The 21803-nt window shown below is 38.4% G+C and overlaps 1 protein-coding gene across 1 annotated transcript in view; it reads left to right on the forward strand.

Moving 5' to 3' along the window:
• The window catches only part of POU2F1 (POU class 2 homeobox 1), a 129158-nt gene that overhangs the window by 73035 nt on the left and 34320 nt on the right, over positions 1-21803 (forward strand). The window contains exons 7-9 of the mRNA XM_036753226.1: positions 1733-1859; positions 10965-11059; positions 17625-17798. Of these exons, the coding sequence (XP_036609121.1) occupies positions 1733-1859; positions 10965-11059; positions 17625-17798 (396 nt within the window). The remainder of the gene's footprint in view (positions 1-1732; positions 1860-10964; positions 11060-17624; positions 17799-21803) is intronic.

The following is a 21803-nucleotide window of genomic DNA, read 5'->3' on the forward strand; positions in this document are numbered from 1 at the left end:
TGTGTTCAGCAGTTAAGAAAAGGCACTTCATCTGTTTGCAAGAGACAGGAAGTAGTCATTGAGCAATATGGTCAGTGGTATTGGTCAGGCACTTAGAACAGTTTAGTTTGGGTTTTCACAATTTAATTCTAAAATCGGGAAAATCTGTAGAACAATAATCAAATTATTTAGAAGACAGAAAACAGAAGCTGTCAAAAATGGTTAATGAAGTTGTTTAAATCAAGAAAAACCAAGATTAAGGGATGACATCGGTCTTATATATATGAATGTGAAATGTTATCCTCTTAGAAGTGGTGCTGAGCAATTAGTTTTCTACCAAGAACCAAACAAAAGATTTAAATACAATGATAAGAGTTTGATTGGACAGAAAAAAGAAACTATAGTTATGAATGGTGGTTAGATAATAGAAGTATTATTAACATCTTGATTAAAATAAATCTAGTATTTTTAAAATCCCCTTTCCATTTTCAAATGGCTTTTTCAATCTAATTTTCTCTATGGTTAAGAAATTTTTAAAAGAATCAGATTTGTTCTGTTTATAGTGAGAGTTCTGACACACCACATCCATGAAACTATAATACAAGCTCTTTGTTGAGATACTGTGTGTGCCCTGGGAAGGTGGGGGAGGGAAGGGATGCTATGTTTAGGTGAACATATGCTTTGTTATTTGTCTGTTCCAGTTTATATGTTTTTGTCATTGAATATGACAGACCTGTTGAAAACTCTTCTGTCAGAGTGGAAGAGTCACTGGACTCGGATTCAGAAGGTCCAGCTCTACCACTGATAAGGTGTGTGACCTTGACTGACGCTGCCAATCTAATAGACCAAATTTCATGAGAAAGAGACATGAGGGTTTAGTAACTGTGCCCTCAGTATCAGTCATTTAGGACAACATGGCAGCTGAAAAAAGTTAATCTGGTCTTAGGCTAGATTGAAAGAGATGTGGTTTCCAGAATCTTATACGGTGATAAATCCACATAACCTCCTCTGAGGAGACCACATCAAGAAAATGGTGTTCCATTATGAGCACTCCTTTTCAGGAACAAAGGTGATTAGCTAGATGTTATCCATCCAAAGAAAGGTGAGGAGCCTCAAGCCCATTTCATGTGAGAATCTGGGAAAAATCAGAGATGTTTAGCCTGAGGAAGAGAAGACTAGGAAGGGGTAGGAGTGAAGGAATAAGGGAGAAAATATGATGGCTGACTCCCAGGCAGCAGATTGAATGTCAGCAGCTGTCTGGAAGAGGAATTAGACTTTTTCTACTTACCTCCAGAGGACAGAGCTGGGAGCACTGGATGGAAGTTGCAGAGATAGCTTTAGGGCTCACAGAAGAAAAAATACCATTTAGCATTATCCAAATGTGGAACAAGCTGCCTCCAGAGGCAGCGTGTCCTGCTTATTAGAAGTCTTCAAGCCACTGTTGATCTTGAATAGACACTAGGGGATTCTTATTCTTGTGTGACTTAGACTAGGTGACCTTTGAGATTCTTTTCTCTTTTGAAATTCTGTACCTCAGTTTACTCATCTATAAACTAAGGATAATACTTGGGTTTCCACAAGAGTAAAGAAAGCTGTTTTTAAATTGTAAAATGCAAACATTGCTTTGAAGGTATGAGAAGATTTGTAGTATTGTCTATCTTATTTTACCTTTTAGGCATTGCTTAGTTGGCACGAACCTGGTTAAACTCTTATCTCAACATCTCAGATACAGATTTTATTTTATTTTTTTCAGGATCTGCAACAGCTGCAACAGCTACAACAGCAGAATCTCAACCTGCAACAGTTTGTGTTGGTGCATCCAACCACCAACTTGCAACCAGCACAGTTTATCATCTCTCAGACTCCACAGGGGCAGCAGGGTGAGTTCTGGAATCTCTTGTTGGCAATAGTCTTTACTAGTTTCACAGTAGGATCGGAGACAGTTTCCCATCTCCTACCTGTTAGCGCAGTATTTAAATTTAAATGGCAGTGTACTAAGTATTGTTGTCTAATGTCAGTTTTAAAGTACTGTAAAATAATATCCACTGACATGTATCTTAAGGAAGATGTTAACTCTCATCTGTATGCACACTATCTATCCAAGGTTCTTCATCACTGTTGTTCTGATCAGTGATAAAAGTGAGAAGATTCTGGGCCCTACCATATGAGGAACTCTCAAGGGCCAGCCATGAAACTTACCACAAGAAATCATGCTACTACTTCTGCCTTTTTTTTTAGACTTCTAGAGGAAGGAATAGCTAAGTAGGGCTAGGAATAGCAGAGAGACTTTGAATTTACTAGATCTCAGTAGAGGTCTCACATCCATTTGATCTCCAAGTCCAATTTTTTTTTTCTTGAAAATGTGCCTTAGATTAATGCTTTCCTTTCCTTCCGACTGCCACAGCCCTAGGTTAGGTGACCTCAGACGAGGATCATCAACCTTGCCCCGATTTCTGAGACCCTGAACCTCCCTTCCACCTGCCCACCTCTGTCAGATTAGCTTTCACAAACCACCACCTTTATCATTCCCCCCCCCCCCCCCCCCCCCCCCCCCCCCCCCCCCCCCCCGCCCGCCCTTGCTCGAGAGCCTGCAGGCATTCCTTATTGCCTGAGGCCCCTCTGGTTTGATCTCTTTATTCTTGTCTCATATGTCACTCTCATTCATGCCACTTTGGCTTTGTGATGATGATGATGGTGATGGCGGCCAACATTTACATAGCACTTACTTCCTGACTGTTATCTCATTTGATCTTCACAACAACCTTCCCCCCCCCCCCATTTTACAGATAAGGAAATTGAGGCAAACAGAGGTTAAGTGACTTGCTCAGGGTCTTACATCTAGTAACGGGATCATGCATCTGAAGGTCATACATCTGAAACGGAATTTGAACTCAAGTTTTCCTGACTCCAGGCCTAGTGCTCTATCCACTGTGCCACCCAGCTTGCTTAAATTGCCCTCTTTAGTTTTCATCTAGCAAGACCCTAAATCCCATCTGTCCAAGTTCGGTTTAAATCCTCCCTTCTTGGTGAATTTTCTTATGGCCAGTTACAGAAACCAGTCATTCTAATGCTTCAAAAAGCAAATGCTAATTGATGATTTAGATAGAAGGTCCCCAACTTACCAATGAGTTGTATTCAAAGTTCATTAATAAGTTAGCTGTTTGGAACTCAGAATTAATTTTTCCATAATAATATATGATAAATAATTGTTGGGTTCTCAATCTAGCCACAAAGGTCTATTTACCCCGTACCTCAGAACTTGAAGATCATTCACCAATGAGAGTACTTGTTCCATAGTGAGTAGGTGGAAGGAAGGAAGGGAGAGAGGGTATGACGGAGGGAAGGAAGAAAAGAAGTTAAGAAGGAAAGAAAGAATAGGGGAGTGAGAGAGGGACAGGATCTCTTCATAGCTTAGTAAATGGTTTAATAGTGATAAACCTCTCTGAGCTTATTAACTGGTCTGGTTATCAAATGACATTTGAGTCTCTGTTTTCTCATTATAAAATGAGGATAATACTTGCAAAACCTATCTCATAGAGTTGTGAATAAAGTGCTTTATAAACCTAAAATCTTCATGTAAATGTGACCTCTCATTTAGTTAAGACCCAAATGTAGCCAATTTGAGATGAAAAATAATTGAGAACAATATTGTTATGACTCTAGTAATTTTAAAAATTAAATGTTTACTTGTAATAGTAAATAACTTATGCAAACTTATTTTATGTTAATTACTAAAATGCTTGAGCAAAACCCGGTTTAATGAAAAAATGAGATAAATAGGAGGCTTTTGTGGAGCCTCTTATATGAAAGTTATTCCGTAAGTACATATAGGGGTTCAATAAATGTGCTGCAGATGCCTCCTGAGGATTGGGGAAAGTTAGTGGTGAGCAGGGATTTGGGGCGAGGTGTTCTATGCCCTGTGTCAGCTGCCCTGAACAGGTTAGTTGCTATATGGCATGAGTTTGGAAAGGAGATCAGATCTATGCTAGAGAGTTGGAGATTTATAAATTGAGAGTTTGAAGGGACCTAGTGTCCAGTGCCTTCATTCTAAAAGATGAGGAAACTCATCCCTAGATTGGTTAAGCAACCTGCCTTTTCTCCAACTGTCATCTTTCTTGACCCCTCCCCAGCATTTGAAAATTTCAACCACCGTCTTCTTCTGGGCAGTGCCTCCTCTCTGGGTTGTAATAATATTGCTCTCTCCTGTTTCTCCTCTTACCTGTCTACATCAGTCTTCAGTGGACCTGACAAGGTCGACCTCCATGTTCCAACCCCTGTATGTGGCAGTCCCAACTATCATTGTTAGGCATGTGAGTCTACATCCAGTGCATGGCTTTCTCTCCTGAGACAAGTCTTGTACCTCCAACTGCTTGCTAGACATCTCCACCTGGCTGTTCCATAAACTTCGCAAACTCAGTGTGTCCAGATCTCATTATCTTTCCCTCTAAACCCAGCCCTCCTCCTAACTTCTCTGTTTTTGTTATAGGCACCATCATCCTTCTAGTCTCACCCAGGTATACAACCTCAGACTCTTTACTCCCTCACCTACTACCACCATTTCAAACTGAATCTCAAGTTACATAGGTTCCACCTCCACAATCTCCACTATATTTCCACTCTCACTGGCCAAATCTTGTCAGCTTTATCTCCACAACATTTCTCTCATCTGTCCTCTCCACTCACAAGGCCGAGACCCTAATTCAGACTGTCATCTTCTCTTCACCTCCTAATTGGTCTCCCTGATTGCTGTGTCTCCCTTTTCCAGTCCACCCTCCAGCCTAAAGCTGGAAGCATCCAAAAGCAACAAGAGATATCATTTCATGGGACCCTCAGTTACCTTGCCTTACAGTATTCATGTACTTGAGTCAGAAGACCATAAAAATGACTACACTTAATGTTCTAACATTTTTTGCTTGCTTGCTGTTTGTCTCCTGTCTCTGCCTTTGTACAGACTCCCCCATGCCTCCAATGCCCTTCTTCCTCTCCTCTGCCTTCTTGAGATTTCTAGGTCCCTTCAAAGTTCAACTCAAGTACCACTTCCTAGACATTATAAAGATGATAGATTTAGAGCTTGAAAGAATCTTAGATCATCAAGTCCAATTCCTTCATTTTACAAATGAAGAAACTGAGGCTTAGACGTTAGTAAATGTCTGAGATTATGTTTGAACCCATCTTTCTGACTTTGAGTGTAGCAGTCTGTCCACTATGCCATGCTGCCTCTTACAGGTGCCTTTCCTGATTGCCCACATGTAAAAGTTATTTTGTATTTATTTGTATTTTCCTTTCCAGGTGAATGTAATATTTAGGGCCAGCCCGCTCTGTTCTTGTGTCTATCTCCCCGACACTAACTGGCATCCATGAGGCATTTAATGAATGCTTGTTGACTTGAATTTCCCAAGTACTTGGTAGCAAAGCTAAGGTTTGACCCCAAGTTTTCTAACTTGAGATCCAGCATTTTATTCCCCGTGTCACACTAAAACTGGAGGAAAAGGCTATATGACTACTTGATCGCTGGCAAGGGATAGTCATAAAAATATGTTTATAACTTGGAGTTTTTATTCAGTTTTTTCAGGTGTATCCAACTCTTCATGAACCCTGTTTGAGGTTTTCTTGGCAAAGATACTGAAGTGGTTTGCCATTTCCTTTTCCAGCTTATTTTACAGATGAGGAAACTGAGGCACACAGTGTAAAGTTGACTTGCCCAGGTCATACAGCTAACTTGTGTTTGAGGCCACATTTCAACTCTGGAAGATGAGTCTTCCTGACTCCGGAGCTGGCACTCTATTCACTGCACCACCTTGCTATCTCATAATTCAAAGTACTTGATCTTTTTTTCCTGCCTTGCTGATTGGCCATTTTGAAAACGTCTTTGGTGATCAGAAACAATTACTATGAACAGTTCAACTTCTTCCAAGTATTTGATTGAATACTTACTGTAGTTAAAATAAGAAAATAGTTGTGAAGTCACATCTCCAGCCAATTGAAAGAGTGTAACCTTAATTTTACTAGTTTCAAAACCTCATTTTATGAATAATAAAAGGAAATGTTCAAATTGAGATGATTAAAATAGAGAGCTGATAATAGCTTTATGGATTTTTTTCTCCTTGCCGGCTCCTTTGGGTGCTTCTAGGTTCTTTAAGATTTTTTTTTAGGAGAATTAATCAGGCTATTTAGTCGATAATTAGTGCTTAATATCATTCAAGAAAGCATTGTAGCAACATATCTCATAAAAAGAAGTAAATTTTTTCCTATAGTTAGAAAAACAAATTGGAAGACAATTATATTTCATTTGTGTAACTGTTGGAAGGTCATACTCACTATGTTAACTACTCTAAATTGTTGAGTTATATGACAGAATAATTCTATAGAAATACCCATATTTTTAAAATGTTCCTGGGCATATTAGTAATTACGATAAATTCAAACAACACCAAATGAATAACTTGAGTAGTTGCTCTTTTACATTATCAAAGCGGCCAATGAATGAACCTCTTAGAAAAACAGTGATCACAGGAAGTATTTTCATATTGCATCAAGGTATACAAAGTGCTTTCCATACATTGTACAAATTGTTTGTTAGTCAGACGAGAGTTGCCTTGTGTTCTTGTCGTTTAGGTATTTGCCTGTTTTTACATTTTGGTTCTTTAATTTAACCTACATAGAAGTCCTCTGATACCTTATTATGGTTTGGAGGAAACTTATTCTTAAAGGCTTTTGTCAGTTGACAAGCTCTGGCAGGTTATATCGTTCTGGAAGTTTTCTTTGAATATAGTCTTGGTGATAGACTGTCTTATTTCTGAGCCCCAGACCAGTCAAGACTAGAAAGGCTTATCACCAGTCGGCTGGCTGCTAGTTGTTGAATTATTTGGTTATGTCAGCCTGTGAAGCAAAGAAAAACACCAAATGGGCCTCAGTCTTTTGTAGCTCCTTTCATCTTTTGCAAGGAGAGTAGCAGAAAAGGAGACAAAGGATGATAAGAATCATAGTTTTTGCACTAGATATAAACATTAACTTAACTGTTGGTAATTTAAATATGAACTGCTTGTCTAAGAGCCATTGAGTGAATGTATTATGGGAGGACCTAAATCATATCAGCATTGACAATCTCACTATAAGTTAAACCAGAAGTTAGAAGTAGAAGATTGGCTCATCAGACTCTTCTTGGAGAAGCATATAAAAGTTGGAAGAGTTGGCTTCATTATATATCCAAAAGCAACAAGAGATATCATTTCATGGGACCCTCAGTTACCTTGCCTTACAGTATTCATGTACTTGAGTCAGAAGACCATAAAAATGACTACACTTAATGTTTTAACATTTTTTGCATAGGATAAGGAAGTAAGAAAAATTCTGCAATGAACTCAATAACATACCTCTCATCTAAGTTAAATCAATATAGTCCTTATTCTCTGAAATCATGGTAAAGATGGACATGGGGAAAACGACAGAGAAATTTGGATCTGGATCAAAAAACAAAAAAGCTAAAGACTCATAGACTACAGAGAAGCCTTACGAATACTCTCTGTCTCTCTCTCTCTATCTATCTATCTCTCTCCATCTATCTCTCTCCCTCCCTCCCCCTCTCTCTCTCTCTTTCTCTCGGTAAAACTGTCAATGCCAGAACAAACCAGAACTAGAATCAGAAATTTGCCACTTACAGGAGCAGAGATTCCTTGAAGGAACAAAAGGACAAAGCTTCTATAGGTATTAGTTTAGGCAGGAGGTGAATTGGGCATGGAATACCTGAGAATTGGACAGGGCTTTTTCCTGGGGGCTTTCAGGGTAGGAAGAGAGGATGTGGTATCACTTGACTGGACAGGGCCTGTTGCTGTTGTTTCAGCAGAAAGGACGGCCAAAGACAGCCTTAGGAGCTGCAGTACAACAGGGTCAGAGGCAAAATAGAGAAATTGCTGATAAAATGGAGTTGCTTTAGTTTTTTCAACTACCCAAGAGAGAAGGACAAAGACAGAGACACAGAGAAATAGATATACATTGCATGCGCGCGCACGCGCACACACCACATGCATGCACACACACAGCATATATGTATGTATATAAATTCTATATATATATGTATATATTCTTCATGTATATGAATTCTTTAGATTTCTTTAAATAAACGTGTATTATGTCTGTATGTGTGTGTATATATGTACATATGTGTGGATGTATATAAATTCTTTCCTCAGAAAGTCATATAGCACTGGACATTATAAGCACCAAACAACATAACAAAAATTAAACTGACTGTATTTTGAGGCAGAAACAACTGATTACCAGTATGGGAATTATTGCTGAATAGGCTGGCTCTTGTAAATTGTCAAATCACTGACTTGTTGGAGAACGATAAAAATCCAGCACTAAAGTAGGAGAAAAAAAAAAGACCAAAAATGAGAAAAAGATATTGTATGCAATCATGACAGCTCCAAGTCGACCTGTTTAAATAAACTTTGATTAAAAAAAATTAGAAATGAATAAGGGCATATGACAGACTATAGAAATTTAACAAACACAAAGCAATTGTCAACACTAGAAGGCAAAAGAGCTTAGAAATGACTTCCTCCAACAAATACTTAATCTCTTTACCAGACAGAAGCCTATAGCAGCCAAATTTAGAGTGTCAGCACATTTGTAATGTGTGTATGATAGAAGATTATGAGCAAATATCGTCTAGGTCTCTATAACAAATAATTTTCCATTGTCACTGGGAGAAAAAGTATTTTCCTCTTTTTTTCCTGTTTTTTCTTCTTTCCAGTTTTATCCATAAGTACCCTTAAGTCATCTGGGCTCACACTGGGTTTTGTGCCAAACTTTCTGCAAACAAATTTTTCCTTCATTGTCATGTTATTTTGTGAAATAATGCTTCTTGTAATCTTACACTCTGCCACACATCAAGACTAAAAACACAAGTTGGGTACAAATTCAACTTGAATTCCTAGAAGAGATGAAACAAGAGTCGGGTTTTTTTTAAGTTCAAAATTATATTATCAATAAAATGAGAGTGTTAAAGGAAAAAAGTGGAAAAGAGATGAGGACGTGGAAGAATGAATTGGAAAGGGAATTAACAGCTTGGCACAGAGAGGTATAAATCCTTGTTTTTTATGGAACTTCATTGAGAAATGAGAAGGTGCATGAAAGCAGGGAGGAGAGCAAAGGGACAGAAAGGGAATGTGTAATGTGCACAGGTCAATGTGAGGGCTAGCAATGAGGGAAAGATGACCCCTGCAGTCTCTTAGGAAGAGAAGAGAGTAGATGAGGAGGAGGGGGAGTGATTGAACGACTCCTTGTTTTGATGGTGGAAAAGGATTCCATTGAAAACCCAATGACTCTATGAGACAACAAGAACATTAAAACAAAGTCAAAAGACTGAAAAAAAATTGAGGAAAAACTAAAGTATTTCATAGCACAAACAGCTGCTCTAAGGAAAAAAAAATTAAGAATTGTTGGACTAGCTGAATGCCATGAGCAAAACAAAACAAAACCTGGACATTATATTTTAAGAAATTAAAAAAAAAAAAACTCCCCACATCTTCTAGAACCAGAGGGCAAGATGGAGCTAGGAAGAATCCACTTCATCTGTTCCATGAATTCTAAAAGAAACCCCAAAGTGCAAATTTGTAGGACCATTATAGACAAGATCTAGAGCTTCTCAGTCAGAGAAAAAAATACTGCAAGCAGCCAGAAAGAAATAAAGTTTCCAAGATCACACAAGATTTAGCAGCCGTCATTTAAGAAGTAGAGAGCTTGGAATACTATATTCTAGAAAACAAAGAATGTGGACTTACAGCCAAGAATAATTTACCCTGGAAAACCAAGTATAATCCTAGAGGGGGGAAAATTGATCTTTAATGAATTAGAGCATTTCCAAGCATACCAATAGAGGGCTTGAAATGAAAAGGCTCCTTAGAAATTTTGAATTTCAAACACAGGAGTTATGAGAAATATAAAAAAGTAAACATTCATAAGGGATTAAACAAGGGTAAATTACTACATTAAAATAAGAGATGACACCTTTGTCCTTTCTAAACTCTTATCATGGGGTGATTACAAAGGGTCTGGGAGTGGTTGTGTTATGTCTTGATGATCTTAAGAGGAGAATGGAAAGAGAAAAAAACTGGGGGTGGCAGGGAGATATGGAAAGAAAGGTTAAGGAAAATAATCTCACATAACCAGGGTACACAAGTAGATATCTATGCAAATAAAAAGGAGAGAGTGAGAGGACACTTAAACCTCACTCTCTGCTGAACTGGTCAAAGGAAGAAAGGATACACATATAGAGATAGAGAGTTGTATATAAAAATACAATACTCAACAATACAATACCTAACAAGGAAATGGGAAGATGAAGGGGAATTAAAGGTTAACTAGATTAAGGGGTGGATTAGTCTATCCTTTATGTTAGGCTATAGCTCTTTTTAAAGTGGCAAAGAATGGGAATATGAGGGGATGCACATAAATTTGAGAATGGCTGATAAGTTATGGTATATAAATATAGGAATACTATTTTGGTGTAATGAAAGGTTTTTCTTGAGCTCCAGCTGCCTATAGAACACTTTCCTGACTTGGTAACTGTGTTGACTAATAGAATTTTCTGTACTTTGAACATGAAAATGTACTTATAATTTTATAATCCATGGTGCCTTTTTTTTTCCCCAAACATCAAGCCTGTATTCCTGGACTGACGTAACTTAGGCCTTGTTCACGATATCAATTATCTGTCAATTGGTACAACACTGAACTACTGAATCACTTCTAAAAAAACAAGCTTAAAAAGATAATTATTTTCTTATGGTTTTCCTGCCACAATTTATGGCACAAATAACATTTAATTTGATTGAGCCTTGGGTGAATTGTTAGACTAAAAATTTAAAACTATAATATTATGAGGAAATGGAATGAAAGTTGTTTTTCCCCTTATCACTTGTTCTTTCTGCCAATATTCAATACCAGTCTTAATTTTGGAACAAAACTTTTGCATTTTACAGGCCTCTTACAAGCGCAGAATCTTTTAACACAACTACCTCAGCAAAGCCAAGCCAACCTCCTGCAGTCTCAGCCAAGCATCACCCTCACCTCACAGGTCAGTTTTCTTTCACAGCTATTACTTTTTCTAATTGTTTTGTCTTATTGGACTATTGGATTTGGTTGTAGGGTTTGTCTAATGATGTAGAAAAGTAAAGTATACTGTCAAAGTTAATCCTAAAATTTCTAGGAATCCAAGGGAAAATATGTGTGACACCTATCAGCCCATAAAGGAATGTTGACAAGTTGTTATGGGCCATGAAGACCTTCAAAGAATTGTTGGTTTTTTGTTTTTTGTTTTCATATTCAGAAAAGGGAATTACTCTTTATTTTGGCATCACACTTTGAAGGTTTATAAAGCAAGTTATACATATTAGCCTATTTGAGCCTCACAACCGCCCTGTGAGGTACTGAGATAGGATGCATGTTTGGTGCTGAGACAATGCAAATGAGGAGAAGGGGGCTGAAAGATGACATTATAACTCCATTGGTCACACAGCAAGTAGGAATCAGCAGAATTCAGACCCTGAGTTTTGTCAGTTCTGCCATTAATGAGGCTTCTGGTTATTAGTGACTCTTAACCTTTAAAGAAAGATTTTTTTTTAAATTTGTTTGCACCATATATGGATCTGGGTCTTAACTGTTTTTTTTATAGATGGACCATGGAGGAAAATATTATTGAATTAGACCTAGCCATTTCCTCTGAACTGAGGAGTAATAAATATTTTAATAGATAATAAATGATTTAGCTACAAGAGGAGAAAGAATAAGAAGGGGAATAAGCATTTATGTAGAGCCTACTATGTGCCAGTGGCTATGCTAAGCACTTTACTAACGTTACCACAAGTGATCATAACAGCCTGGGAGGCTGGTACTGTGGTTTATCCCCATTTTACAATTAAAGAAACTGAGGTGGTCAGAGGTAAAGTGATTTGCCCAGGCTCAAACAGCTGATAAGTGTCTAAGATCAGGTCTTCCTGACCCCAGATCCAGTGCTTTATGCACTATGGCACCCCATAGCCCCTCATAAGAAAACTTTGGGGGATCTTATACTTTTCTTCTACAGGCATTAATCTTCAATTCCCCACCTTTGTGAACACTCGCTCTTTAGGGAGAAGCAACCCATGAACTCTAAGACACTGAGAAAATGTAAACTAAAAAGCGTAGGTATTATTGGCAATAGGGATTACAAATTTAATCAGAAAACTTATATCACAGTTGATGCTCATCACTGGCCTTGGTCCTTTGTTGGAAGTCTACATTCTGTCACCCTTCCCCTCCACCTCATCTTTAGTCAGTCTACCAACTTATTATCATAGAAGAAGCACTGGCCTAGGAGTCAAGAGCTCTAGCTTCTAGTTAACTAGAGTCATGTTTAAACAGTCTTATGATCGTGGAGAAGTTCTTTAACCTCTGAGCCTATTTCTCCCTTTGTCCTATGTAAAATAAAGTAGTTGAATTCAGTTATCTCAGCAGGCCCTTCAGCTCTGATCTGGATATAGAAACTGTCACCCTCCTATAAGAGAGTACCATTGGCCTCCTTGTGACCTGCTGGACATTGGCACCAGGGCTGGACTGTTCAGAGTCCCAAGAATCCTGCTTGTTAAATACCACCGTGCCATTTCTGGGTCTTGTCCAGCTTCTCTCTAAAACTTCTGAGACTAAAGTGACCTGGTTGCTACCACATTATCAAAAAGTAGACTGGGCCTTTGTTGCTTAGGGTTGGTGCCTGGCCTGAGTTTGGAGAAGATAAAATGGAGACCTATAACTGAGGATCAATTCTCATTCCATCTTTCTATGTTGCAAAGGGAGTGCAGAACAGAACACTGATAGGAGATAAACTATTTCTCCAAGTATAGTCAAAAGGGCTTTTTGTTACAAAGTGTCAAGGTACAAGGGAGCCTAAACTGTATTTTGTTACCGGAGCAGGATAGGTTAATAGTCATTACACCTATTATCTGTGTTACACTGTTCTTTAGATAGCTAGGCCAGTTGATTCATTTGACTAGAGAATGAGACCTAGGCCGGAAGTTTGATCCTTTATGCTGAAATTAATTTAAAAAGGAGAAAAATTCACAGCCATAGATTCCATCTTTAACTACAGCATATATTTGCAATTATTCACAAGTGAAAAGAAGTAAGGGAAAACACGGGGCTCATGGTAACTCAATAGCACTTGTGTTAAAAAACAATGTAGAAGCGTATGTTCTGCGTCTGGTTGGTCATTTGCACTGTAACTTTTAAGGCTCTTTGAGAAATAAATGTACCTGATTTATTGGTAAGAAAAAAAGAATAAGACTAAAATTATTTAGAGTAGATTAAAAGTATATTGAATAGTAGTGTTTCATGATCACTAAATACATTTAATACGTTTAAGATGTAACACTTAAGATTAAGTGTGCTGTGTCTCGTGGTCCTTTAATCAGCAAGCATTTATTAAGCACCAAAGAAAGACCTTGGGTTCAAAAGGCCAAGGTCTCCCACTGCCTCTGGGGCCATCTCCAGTTGTCCTGATCCTGTATCTCACCACTGGTCACAGATGGCTCTGGAGAAGAAAGTGAAGCCGGTGACTTTGCACAGCCCTCCCTCACATAAATCTAATTCACTTGCAAGTTATGGCATAATCTTCCTGATGTCACGGTCCTCTTCAAGAATGAAGAACAAGTAACAGCTATGTGTCAAGTGCTGGTGACCAAAGTCAAAAAGGAAACAGACTTCTGTCACATAGTTTTATTCTAGTGGAGAAAATTAACATAGGCTAATTAGTAGGGAGAGGTTGCACTAGCAGCTGAGTGGAAACAGGAAAGGCTGCATATAGGAAGTAGCAGTGAGTTAGTCTTTGAAGAAATGAAGGAGATGGATTTGAGAAGGGAGTGTGTGCCAGGCATGGAGGGCACAAGGACAAGGCCCATTTGACTAGAAGGTAGTAGAATGTATGAAGGGAAGGCATGTGTGATGAGGCTGGAGATATATATTGAAACCAGGATTGTAAAAGGTGTCCGTGCCAGACAGGAGCTTGGGTAGGGCAATGACATGGCAAGAAAACATGTTTGTGGAGCATGGCGTGGAGAAAAAGACTTGAGAAAAGGAGCCCAAATTAGGAAACTGATACAATAGCTCAGGTGAAAGAGGATGAAGGCCTGAACCAGCCACACCTGTGGAAGTAGAAAGGAGACAGCTGCTGTGGAGGTAGAATGACAGACCTGGCTGGGAGTGTGGAGTGAGGGAGAGGGAGAAGTAGAGGATTACCGTGGAGGACCAGAAGGAGAAGAGAAAGAGTTTTGAAAAGGAGAAAGATTAAGGGTTCTGTTTTAGACATTTTGAGTTTGGGGTGCCTTTGGGAAATCCAGTCAAAAAATGTACTCTGACCGATTGATGGTGCATGGAGGGAGCTTAGGTAGACGGCTAAGGCTAGAGACAGTTCTGCTATAATTTGACGTATGCATTGCTAACAGTCACCAGGCTATTCAAGATTGCACAATAAAAAACACAGGGCTCATTAGAAAACTTAATTTAAGTGAACAACATTTAAAACTTTCATCAGTGACACATGAAAAGATAAGAACCTAATAAAATAAATCTTAAAATAAAGCACTCGGTGCCTGGCATGTAGTAGGCACTTAATAAGTATTTATTGACTTAAAAAAGTAGTAGCATAGTTTTATGTACATGTTAAATATTTAAGAAATACATAAATATCATAGTATAATAAATAGTGGTGGCATCTGCACTCTTAGGTTGCTTCTAAGCCTTTACCCTGGTACCCATGGCCTGGGCCAGCAAAGGCTACTTACTGGCAAGAGAGCAGTCTCACACAGCTCCAGACATGGCTGTTGTGGAAGGTAGGGATGCACAGGAACTTCAACAGCCCTCTTCCAATCCCACCTCCTACTGAAACACAATATAGACAATAAATACAGCAGTTCACCTTGGAAAAGACCTGAAGTTTGTGGGAGTCAGAAGAGTCGCAGATTGTGAGCTGTCGTGAAGTGGCGCGATTTTCTGTTTCTCATATAAACAGACTCAAAATTTAAGTAATGCTCACATTATTTACTCTAATATATCATCATGTTAGAACAAATTCAAATTCCCAAAACAAGGTGGCTTAGAACTGGCTGAATTCAAATCTGGAATCAGCTGGATAAAGATGTACTTAAGCCTGTGGGAGATAGGGGTGGTCACAAAGATAAAGTTGAGAGAAAAAAAGGAGTAGGGCCCAAGACACAGAGTCTTGGGGTAATCCGCATTTAGGAGGTGAGATACAGGTGATGATCTAGCAAAGGACACCCAGGAGTAGTTAAATAGGTATGAGGGAAACCAAGAGAGAGCAGTGTTAGGACAACCCAGAGACGAGAAAAGTGCCAGGGAGGAGAGAATGATCAACAGTGTAGATTGCCACAGAAAGGCCAAAAAGGGTGGATCCTGAAAAAATAATCTATAACTTTGGCAAGTAAGAGGTCCTTAGTAACTTTGAAGAGAATGGTCTCAATGAGAAGTAAGTCTCCAGTAGGTTGAGAATATGAGGACAGAAAGTAGAAGCAACAAAGGTAGACAGATTTTCCTAGGAGTTTGACTGTGAAAGAGAGGAGGGATATGGGATGGAGCCTGAGGGGATGGTAGGGGCTAGACAGGGGTTTTGGGGGGTTGGGGAAGACATAGGTGTGTTTGTAATGAGGAGAAAGAAAAGGGAAAGTGAATGTAATGAGAATTTAGTAAGAGCTTACTGCGTACCAGGCACCCATGCTAAGTGTTTTATAAACACTATCTCAAAACAACCCTGAGAGGTAGGTCATGTTTTAATTCCTGTTTTACAGTTGAGGAAACTGAGGCTAAGTGACTTGCCCAGTATCCCACAGCTAGTGAGTGCCTGAGGTGAATTTAACTCCTATCTTCTTGACTCCAGGCCCAGTACTCTCTCCACTGTGCCACAAACGTTAGAGAGGGAGGGAGTGGGGAATAATTGTGGGAACAGTTTGCTGCAGAAGGCAACTGGGAATGGCATCAAGGGGTTGGCCTTGCTAAAGAGAAGAGCTACCTCTTCATCAGAGACTGGAGCAAAGGGGGAGAGAATATAGAAGCTTGTATAAGAGGTTTCATGACATAGAGAAAAGAAATAGAGGTAACGCATAACAAGTGTCCTTTTTTTGTTTTTCTCAATAAAGTGCAAGAAAGAGGTCCTCTAGTGGGGGAAGCTTGGGGAAGAGAGAACAAGGAAGGTTTGGACCATCTCCTGGGGCTGCCTTGCTGCAGAGAGGGCCCAGGTGAGGCTAAGTAGCCTGGTCAGTATGGTTCTACGACTTCCCAACGTTACTTAGCAGCCTATGTATAGGAATAGAGGAGGCAGATGGCAGAAGTCCTCCAGAGATTGGAGCTTGGCAAGACATGAGCTGTGAGGAAACAGTGGGGCAGAGGACTTGAGGGTAGAAGGCAGTGCAATGTTGAATGAGCTAAATCCTGGAGAAGGAAGAAAGCAACAGTGAAACAAAAGTAATGGCCCTGGAGGACGCAGAGCAGTCAAGGGACTAAAAGTCATAGTAAGGACAAAAAATAGATCTAGGGAGGAAGATGCCATAGAGAGAGATGGGGAGATGGTTATAGTTGTGGTTAGATAAGAAATTTCAGTATTCTTGATCATAGAAATGGATAATAGCAAGATCAGGGGTGCAGTTGTCCCTATGTGTCTGAAGTGGAGCAAAGAAGTAGGCCTTGAGAGTTGAGTAGACTTAGAAACTGGGAGGCTAGGATTCTTGAGGGAATACTAACATGTATATTGAAGTTCCTTATAATGATGATGCCTAATATTTATATTATTATATTTACATCTTCAGAGCACTTAACATACATTAGGGGTGTATGGGGTGTTCGAGGAGGACCAGCACCTCTGGTGTGAGAGCTTGTCAAGTCCTTTTCAGGGCCGCTCATCCACCTTCAGTGTCTACCTGGCACTCAACTCTCACCTGTGGCTCCAAGAAGTCGTAGTGTGCTCAGCAGCCACACCTCAGTAAAACTATCTCAGTAGGTGCACTAAACCAGGTTGAGGGTGACTGGCACAGTTCAAACCCTTAGATGAGTTAGGGGGGGGTGTCCACCCCAAGCACATGAAGACTTCCCCTAGTGGAATGGGTGGATGAGAATACTTTGTGTACGACCATGAAGGCAGTAGAAGAAGGTGCTATGAGGCACTTAGAAGTTGGTCGGGCATTGGAGACACCAAGGGCGTCCACTGCATCCCAGGCCGTCACCAGTCATCCTAACTTTTGTCTTGCCACTGGACTTAGATGACTCTGGAAGAGAGAGTGCAGCTGACAACTTGGTGCAATTCTGCCTTACTTAAATCCAATTTATACACGAGTCAGACATCACTCCATGATGTCATTGGTTCTCTTTGAAAACAAAGAACAATGAACACTATCTCATTTGACATAAGAATCAGATTTAGGGAGGAAAGGAAGGCTGTAATCCATATACTTAAATACTTGAGAACTGGCAGTTATTGCCACGAGGATCTGGATCTGGATCTCCAAGAATATTGACATTTCTAAAGAAGTTTCTTTCATCATTGAGTGATAGTAAACTTGGAGGTCTCTGTCTGTGTGTTTCTTCTTCTATGCCTTGTCTAACAGCCAGCAACCCCAACACGCACAATAGCAGCAACCCCAATTCAGACACTCCCACAGAGCCAGTCAACACCAAAGCGAATTGATACGCCCAGCTTGGAGGAGCCCAGTGACCTTGAGGAGCTTGAGCAGTTTGCCAAGACTTTCAAACAAAGACGGATCAAACTTGGATTCACTCAGGTACAGTAGAGAAACATCCAATCTTAGTATCTTCTCCCTTACACTCTTTTCTTTTAGATATCTAGATAACTTCAGGGAAATATTTCTTTTTAAGAACTCTGTTTTCTGCTCTGGTACCTAGTTGGTTTTAAATGACACCATCTTTCTCAGATTTTTCTGTATTTTCTAGCTGAAGTTAACAGACCAAAATACTTAAGCTGCTGGAAATAAATACAATTATCTCAATATGTTGTTTTTAAAAGATTGTAATGAATGGTGACAGAGCTATAGAAGTGTCCTAAGAGTTTTGCTATTTGACGTTCATCTCCTTTGAGACCATTGCATTAACAAGAGATTAGTATACTGATGATTTCAGGCATCCTTTTAGAAGATCAGAAAGGGGAATATTTTGAAAGTTGGGTAGGAACTTCTTTGCCCTCAGGGCTGTGGGGGTAGTTTGTGAAGGAATAGAAATGCCCAAATTTCAATCAAACCATCAAATAAAACTAAGATTAAATTGGGTTATAAGTGAATGATACTAGCAATAAAAATTTAATAAGATTTTTTTCTTCCAATATTATATGTCCTGAAATCTATTCTATTAATTAAAACAGGGGGCTGAGTCTACTTTCCAGTGCCAAAACTAACTTATTTTATACCTTGATTTGGAGCAGGAAAAGAAATGAAGTACATGGACATTCATGTGAAATAATGCAAGATCCTCTTGTTAAAAACAAAAAATAAAATAAAAAGGAAATGAATTTGTCCTGCATCATATAATCACAAAAGACTTTATATTTTATCCTCAAAGGATTCAATGGTCTGAAGTTAGAGCCCCCACTTGAATGTCATCCAAACTGGTTTTAAAAGTATAATGCTGTACCAGCAGCTCCCCAGGAAAAAAACATCCCGGATTGACAGCACCGCATGGGATATCGGAGATAGGGCCCTGAAGAGTAGAATATATATGTATATATTTTAAAGTTATTTTGATTGAGTTAGATGGAGTTGGGCAAGTAGCCTTTTTTTTTTCAAACAAATTAACCACATTGGCAACAAAAATTTAGTGAAATTATGAAATTGGGATTTTAGAAAATAAGTGATCTGACTGAAAAGTCAATTCGTAGCTCAAAAAGGTCATAATATACCTCTCTAGACAACTTGGTTTGTTTTTAGGATATTTTAGTGATTTGAGAGCTAGCTGTAAATGATTAAGCTCTTAAGTTAAGTACATAGGAAATGATCCTAGTAAGCGAAGCTCCCATTAATTAAGTCATACCTGTGAGTAGAGTATTTTACATTTTTGATAAGTTAGCAACTATTTATTGCACTAGAATACACATTTCCTAAGTGTTACACAAAGAATTGAAAGAATTAATATAGTGCACTTAAAATAGTGTTTATCTTTCTCCCAGAGTAGCTTGCTTTTCTGTTGAATTTGACCTAGAATCCTGGTGGCAGTGGTTGGCTTTTCTTTTTCTTTTCATTTAAAGGAGTTTCCCTACAGTGGTGGTTTGCTTTGTGTGTTTTTTCCTATTTTAAAAAAACGAGGTTTTTTTTAAGTACTCACATATACATAGCTGCAAAGGACGATATATCTAGATTAAGTATTAAGACTCAGACCTTACTTGCATCAGGAGAAGAAAGCATAGTTGCCAAAGATGGGAAAATCAACCTCAGCTTTTATGTTACACACTTCAATTTTAGATAATCAAAGGTGATTTTGTGTTTTTACTTTCCTTTATTTTACTTAAAATTTACTAAAGAAAAATTAAGTATGCATATTATCCATTTGATCAAAGAATATTTCTGAGTAAATACACATATAATTAGTTTCAAAAGTAGTTATTATCTAATTACATAACTTAACATTAAGATTTATTATGACTTCATTACCAGCATTATATAAATAGAATGCATTCCCTATTATAACACAACTATCTCATGAAACATTAAATATTTCCTAAACTCAGTCTTTGTCTTAATTCTTTTTCATGTTTTTTTTTTCAAAATTACCAGACATCTAATGTAGTTCAGGTTATGCACGAACCACCTGTGTGAAGCAATTTATGAGGAAGGATTTAAGCCAATTGTGAGTTATAGAAACGTTAAAATAACAGTGAACTAAACTGATAAAAATGTGACCTAATTGTTTTCATTTGGGTTTACCAAAGTGTTATTTCACAAGTAGATATAGCATCCTTTTTTTTTTAAATAGAGCTATAAAAACCCTGATTAACCAGATGTGTCCCTTATCATCAGAGTTTTAGTTAGGTGATCACATAGCTTTATTCACAATTATTCCACTGACTTGCATGCATTTTGATAGGTGTTTTACTTGTCTCTTTTGTCAAAATTGTTATTTTCAAACACTTTAAAAGAATATTGTGAAGATTTTTGAAATAATGCTTGCAAAGCACTTAGAGATGTGTTGTAGCTAAAATATTATCAGAACTGTTTATTAAGCATCTAATTGGCATGCCAAGCAACGTGTGAAAAGATCTGCAAAACCTGATCTTTGCCATCTAAAGTTGTCATAGATATACGTGTACATGATACAGCAGAACAGATATATTATACAGAGACATAAATGGATAAGACTGTTAACTTCTTAGTAAATTTTTAATCAAAAAGCAATCACTAGTCAACTGCCAATTGTAATGTTTATTTGGGACCAGATAATGTATAGATATTTAAAATCTTGCTGTTGCTCAAGCCTTTTTTTTTTAATCTTGTAGCTTCAATGTTGTCCCTCCCTAACCTTTTATTAGAATTAGCAGCAGGTAGGAAAAAGGAATTGTTTCAGTTTTCTCTTCTTCCCTCCCAAGTACTCCCCTCCCCATCTCCCCTACTATGGATGCTAATAAACAGTGTAATGTCTAAGGGATGGCAAGTAGGCAAGAACAAGCAAAGTCAAAGGACTTGGAAAATAATTTTAAAAAATCTTTTATCCCTATTATTTGGGAACTGATAATACTAATAGAGAGTTCATTTTATTATACTTTGTATCAGAAATATGGCTGCTTTCTTCAGTGCTAGCTTTGTGGTGAGTCACTTAAATGCTCTGTGAGTCTTAGTGGTATCCAGTGTTTAAATTTTTTTTTTTACTTTTTTCCCTATTCACAAGGGATATAGAGCCACAGTACATAAAATTCAGACCTTAAGATCTATCTGTGAGCTTATGGATAGATCTTTTATAATACATTCAGAATACTGTTGTCAAAAGGTTAGCAAGTTTAGTAGTTCTGTGAAAGTTGTAACTAAATGGGTCAAAACTCTCTACTGTGAGCACCTGAATATATTCTTTTAATGGTCAAAGAAATGATCTCTTCAATTATGTGCTTTTAGAGATCAACTTTGAAATCCAGACTTTGTGATTAAAAAAAAAATAAATACATTCCCTGTTGCCAGCAATAATACACAGGAAAGAGGAGAATAATAACCTGCCTATCGAGGCAGCATCACACGGGGTGAAGGGAGAACTAGATTGGGATAGGATCAGGTTCTGCCTCTGTCACTAACCAGCTTTGTGACCTCATTGTCCTTAAATTCATCATCTGTAAGATGAAGGGTTTGGAATAGATGATCTCTAAGATCCCTTTGTTCCAATATTCTATTAGGCTAAAGGGAGGAATTTATATTGGAAATTTGATTAGGATAAAAATACCTGAAATGATCCTGAAGCTTACATTTTTAATCAGTCTGAGAACCAAATAAAAGTTACACCATACTGTAAATTAACTGCCCTAGTTGCATCAGTGAAAGCCAACAGTAAGGTAGAGTAACTGGAATGATGTTTAAAATCACAGTTATGGTAATGAAAGAGTGGCAAATAGATTCCAAAACAGGAGCAGATGTGGTGGTTCACACCTGTCACCCTTGCTCCTGAAGGAGGCTGAGCTGCATAGATGTATTGAGCTCAGGAGTGCTGACTTGCAGTAGTCCTAAAGCTGATTGGGTGCCTGTGCTAAGTCTTTCATCATGGTGGTAAGCTCCCAGAACCAGAGAGCCACTAGGCTACCTAAG

This window comes from Trichosurus vulpecula, chromosome 4 (assembly GCF_011100635.1).
Source record: "Trichosurus vulpecula isolate mTriVul1 chromosome 4, mTriVul1.pri, whole genome shotgun sequence".
Lineage (NCBI taxonomy): Eukaryota > Metazoa > Chordata > Mammalia > Diprotodontia > Phalangeridae > Trichosurus > Trichosurus vulpecula.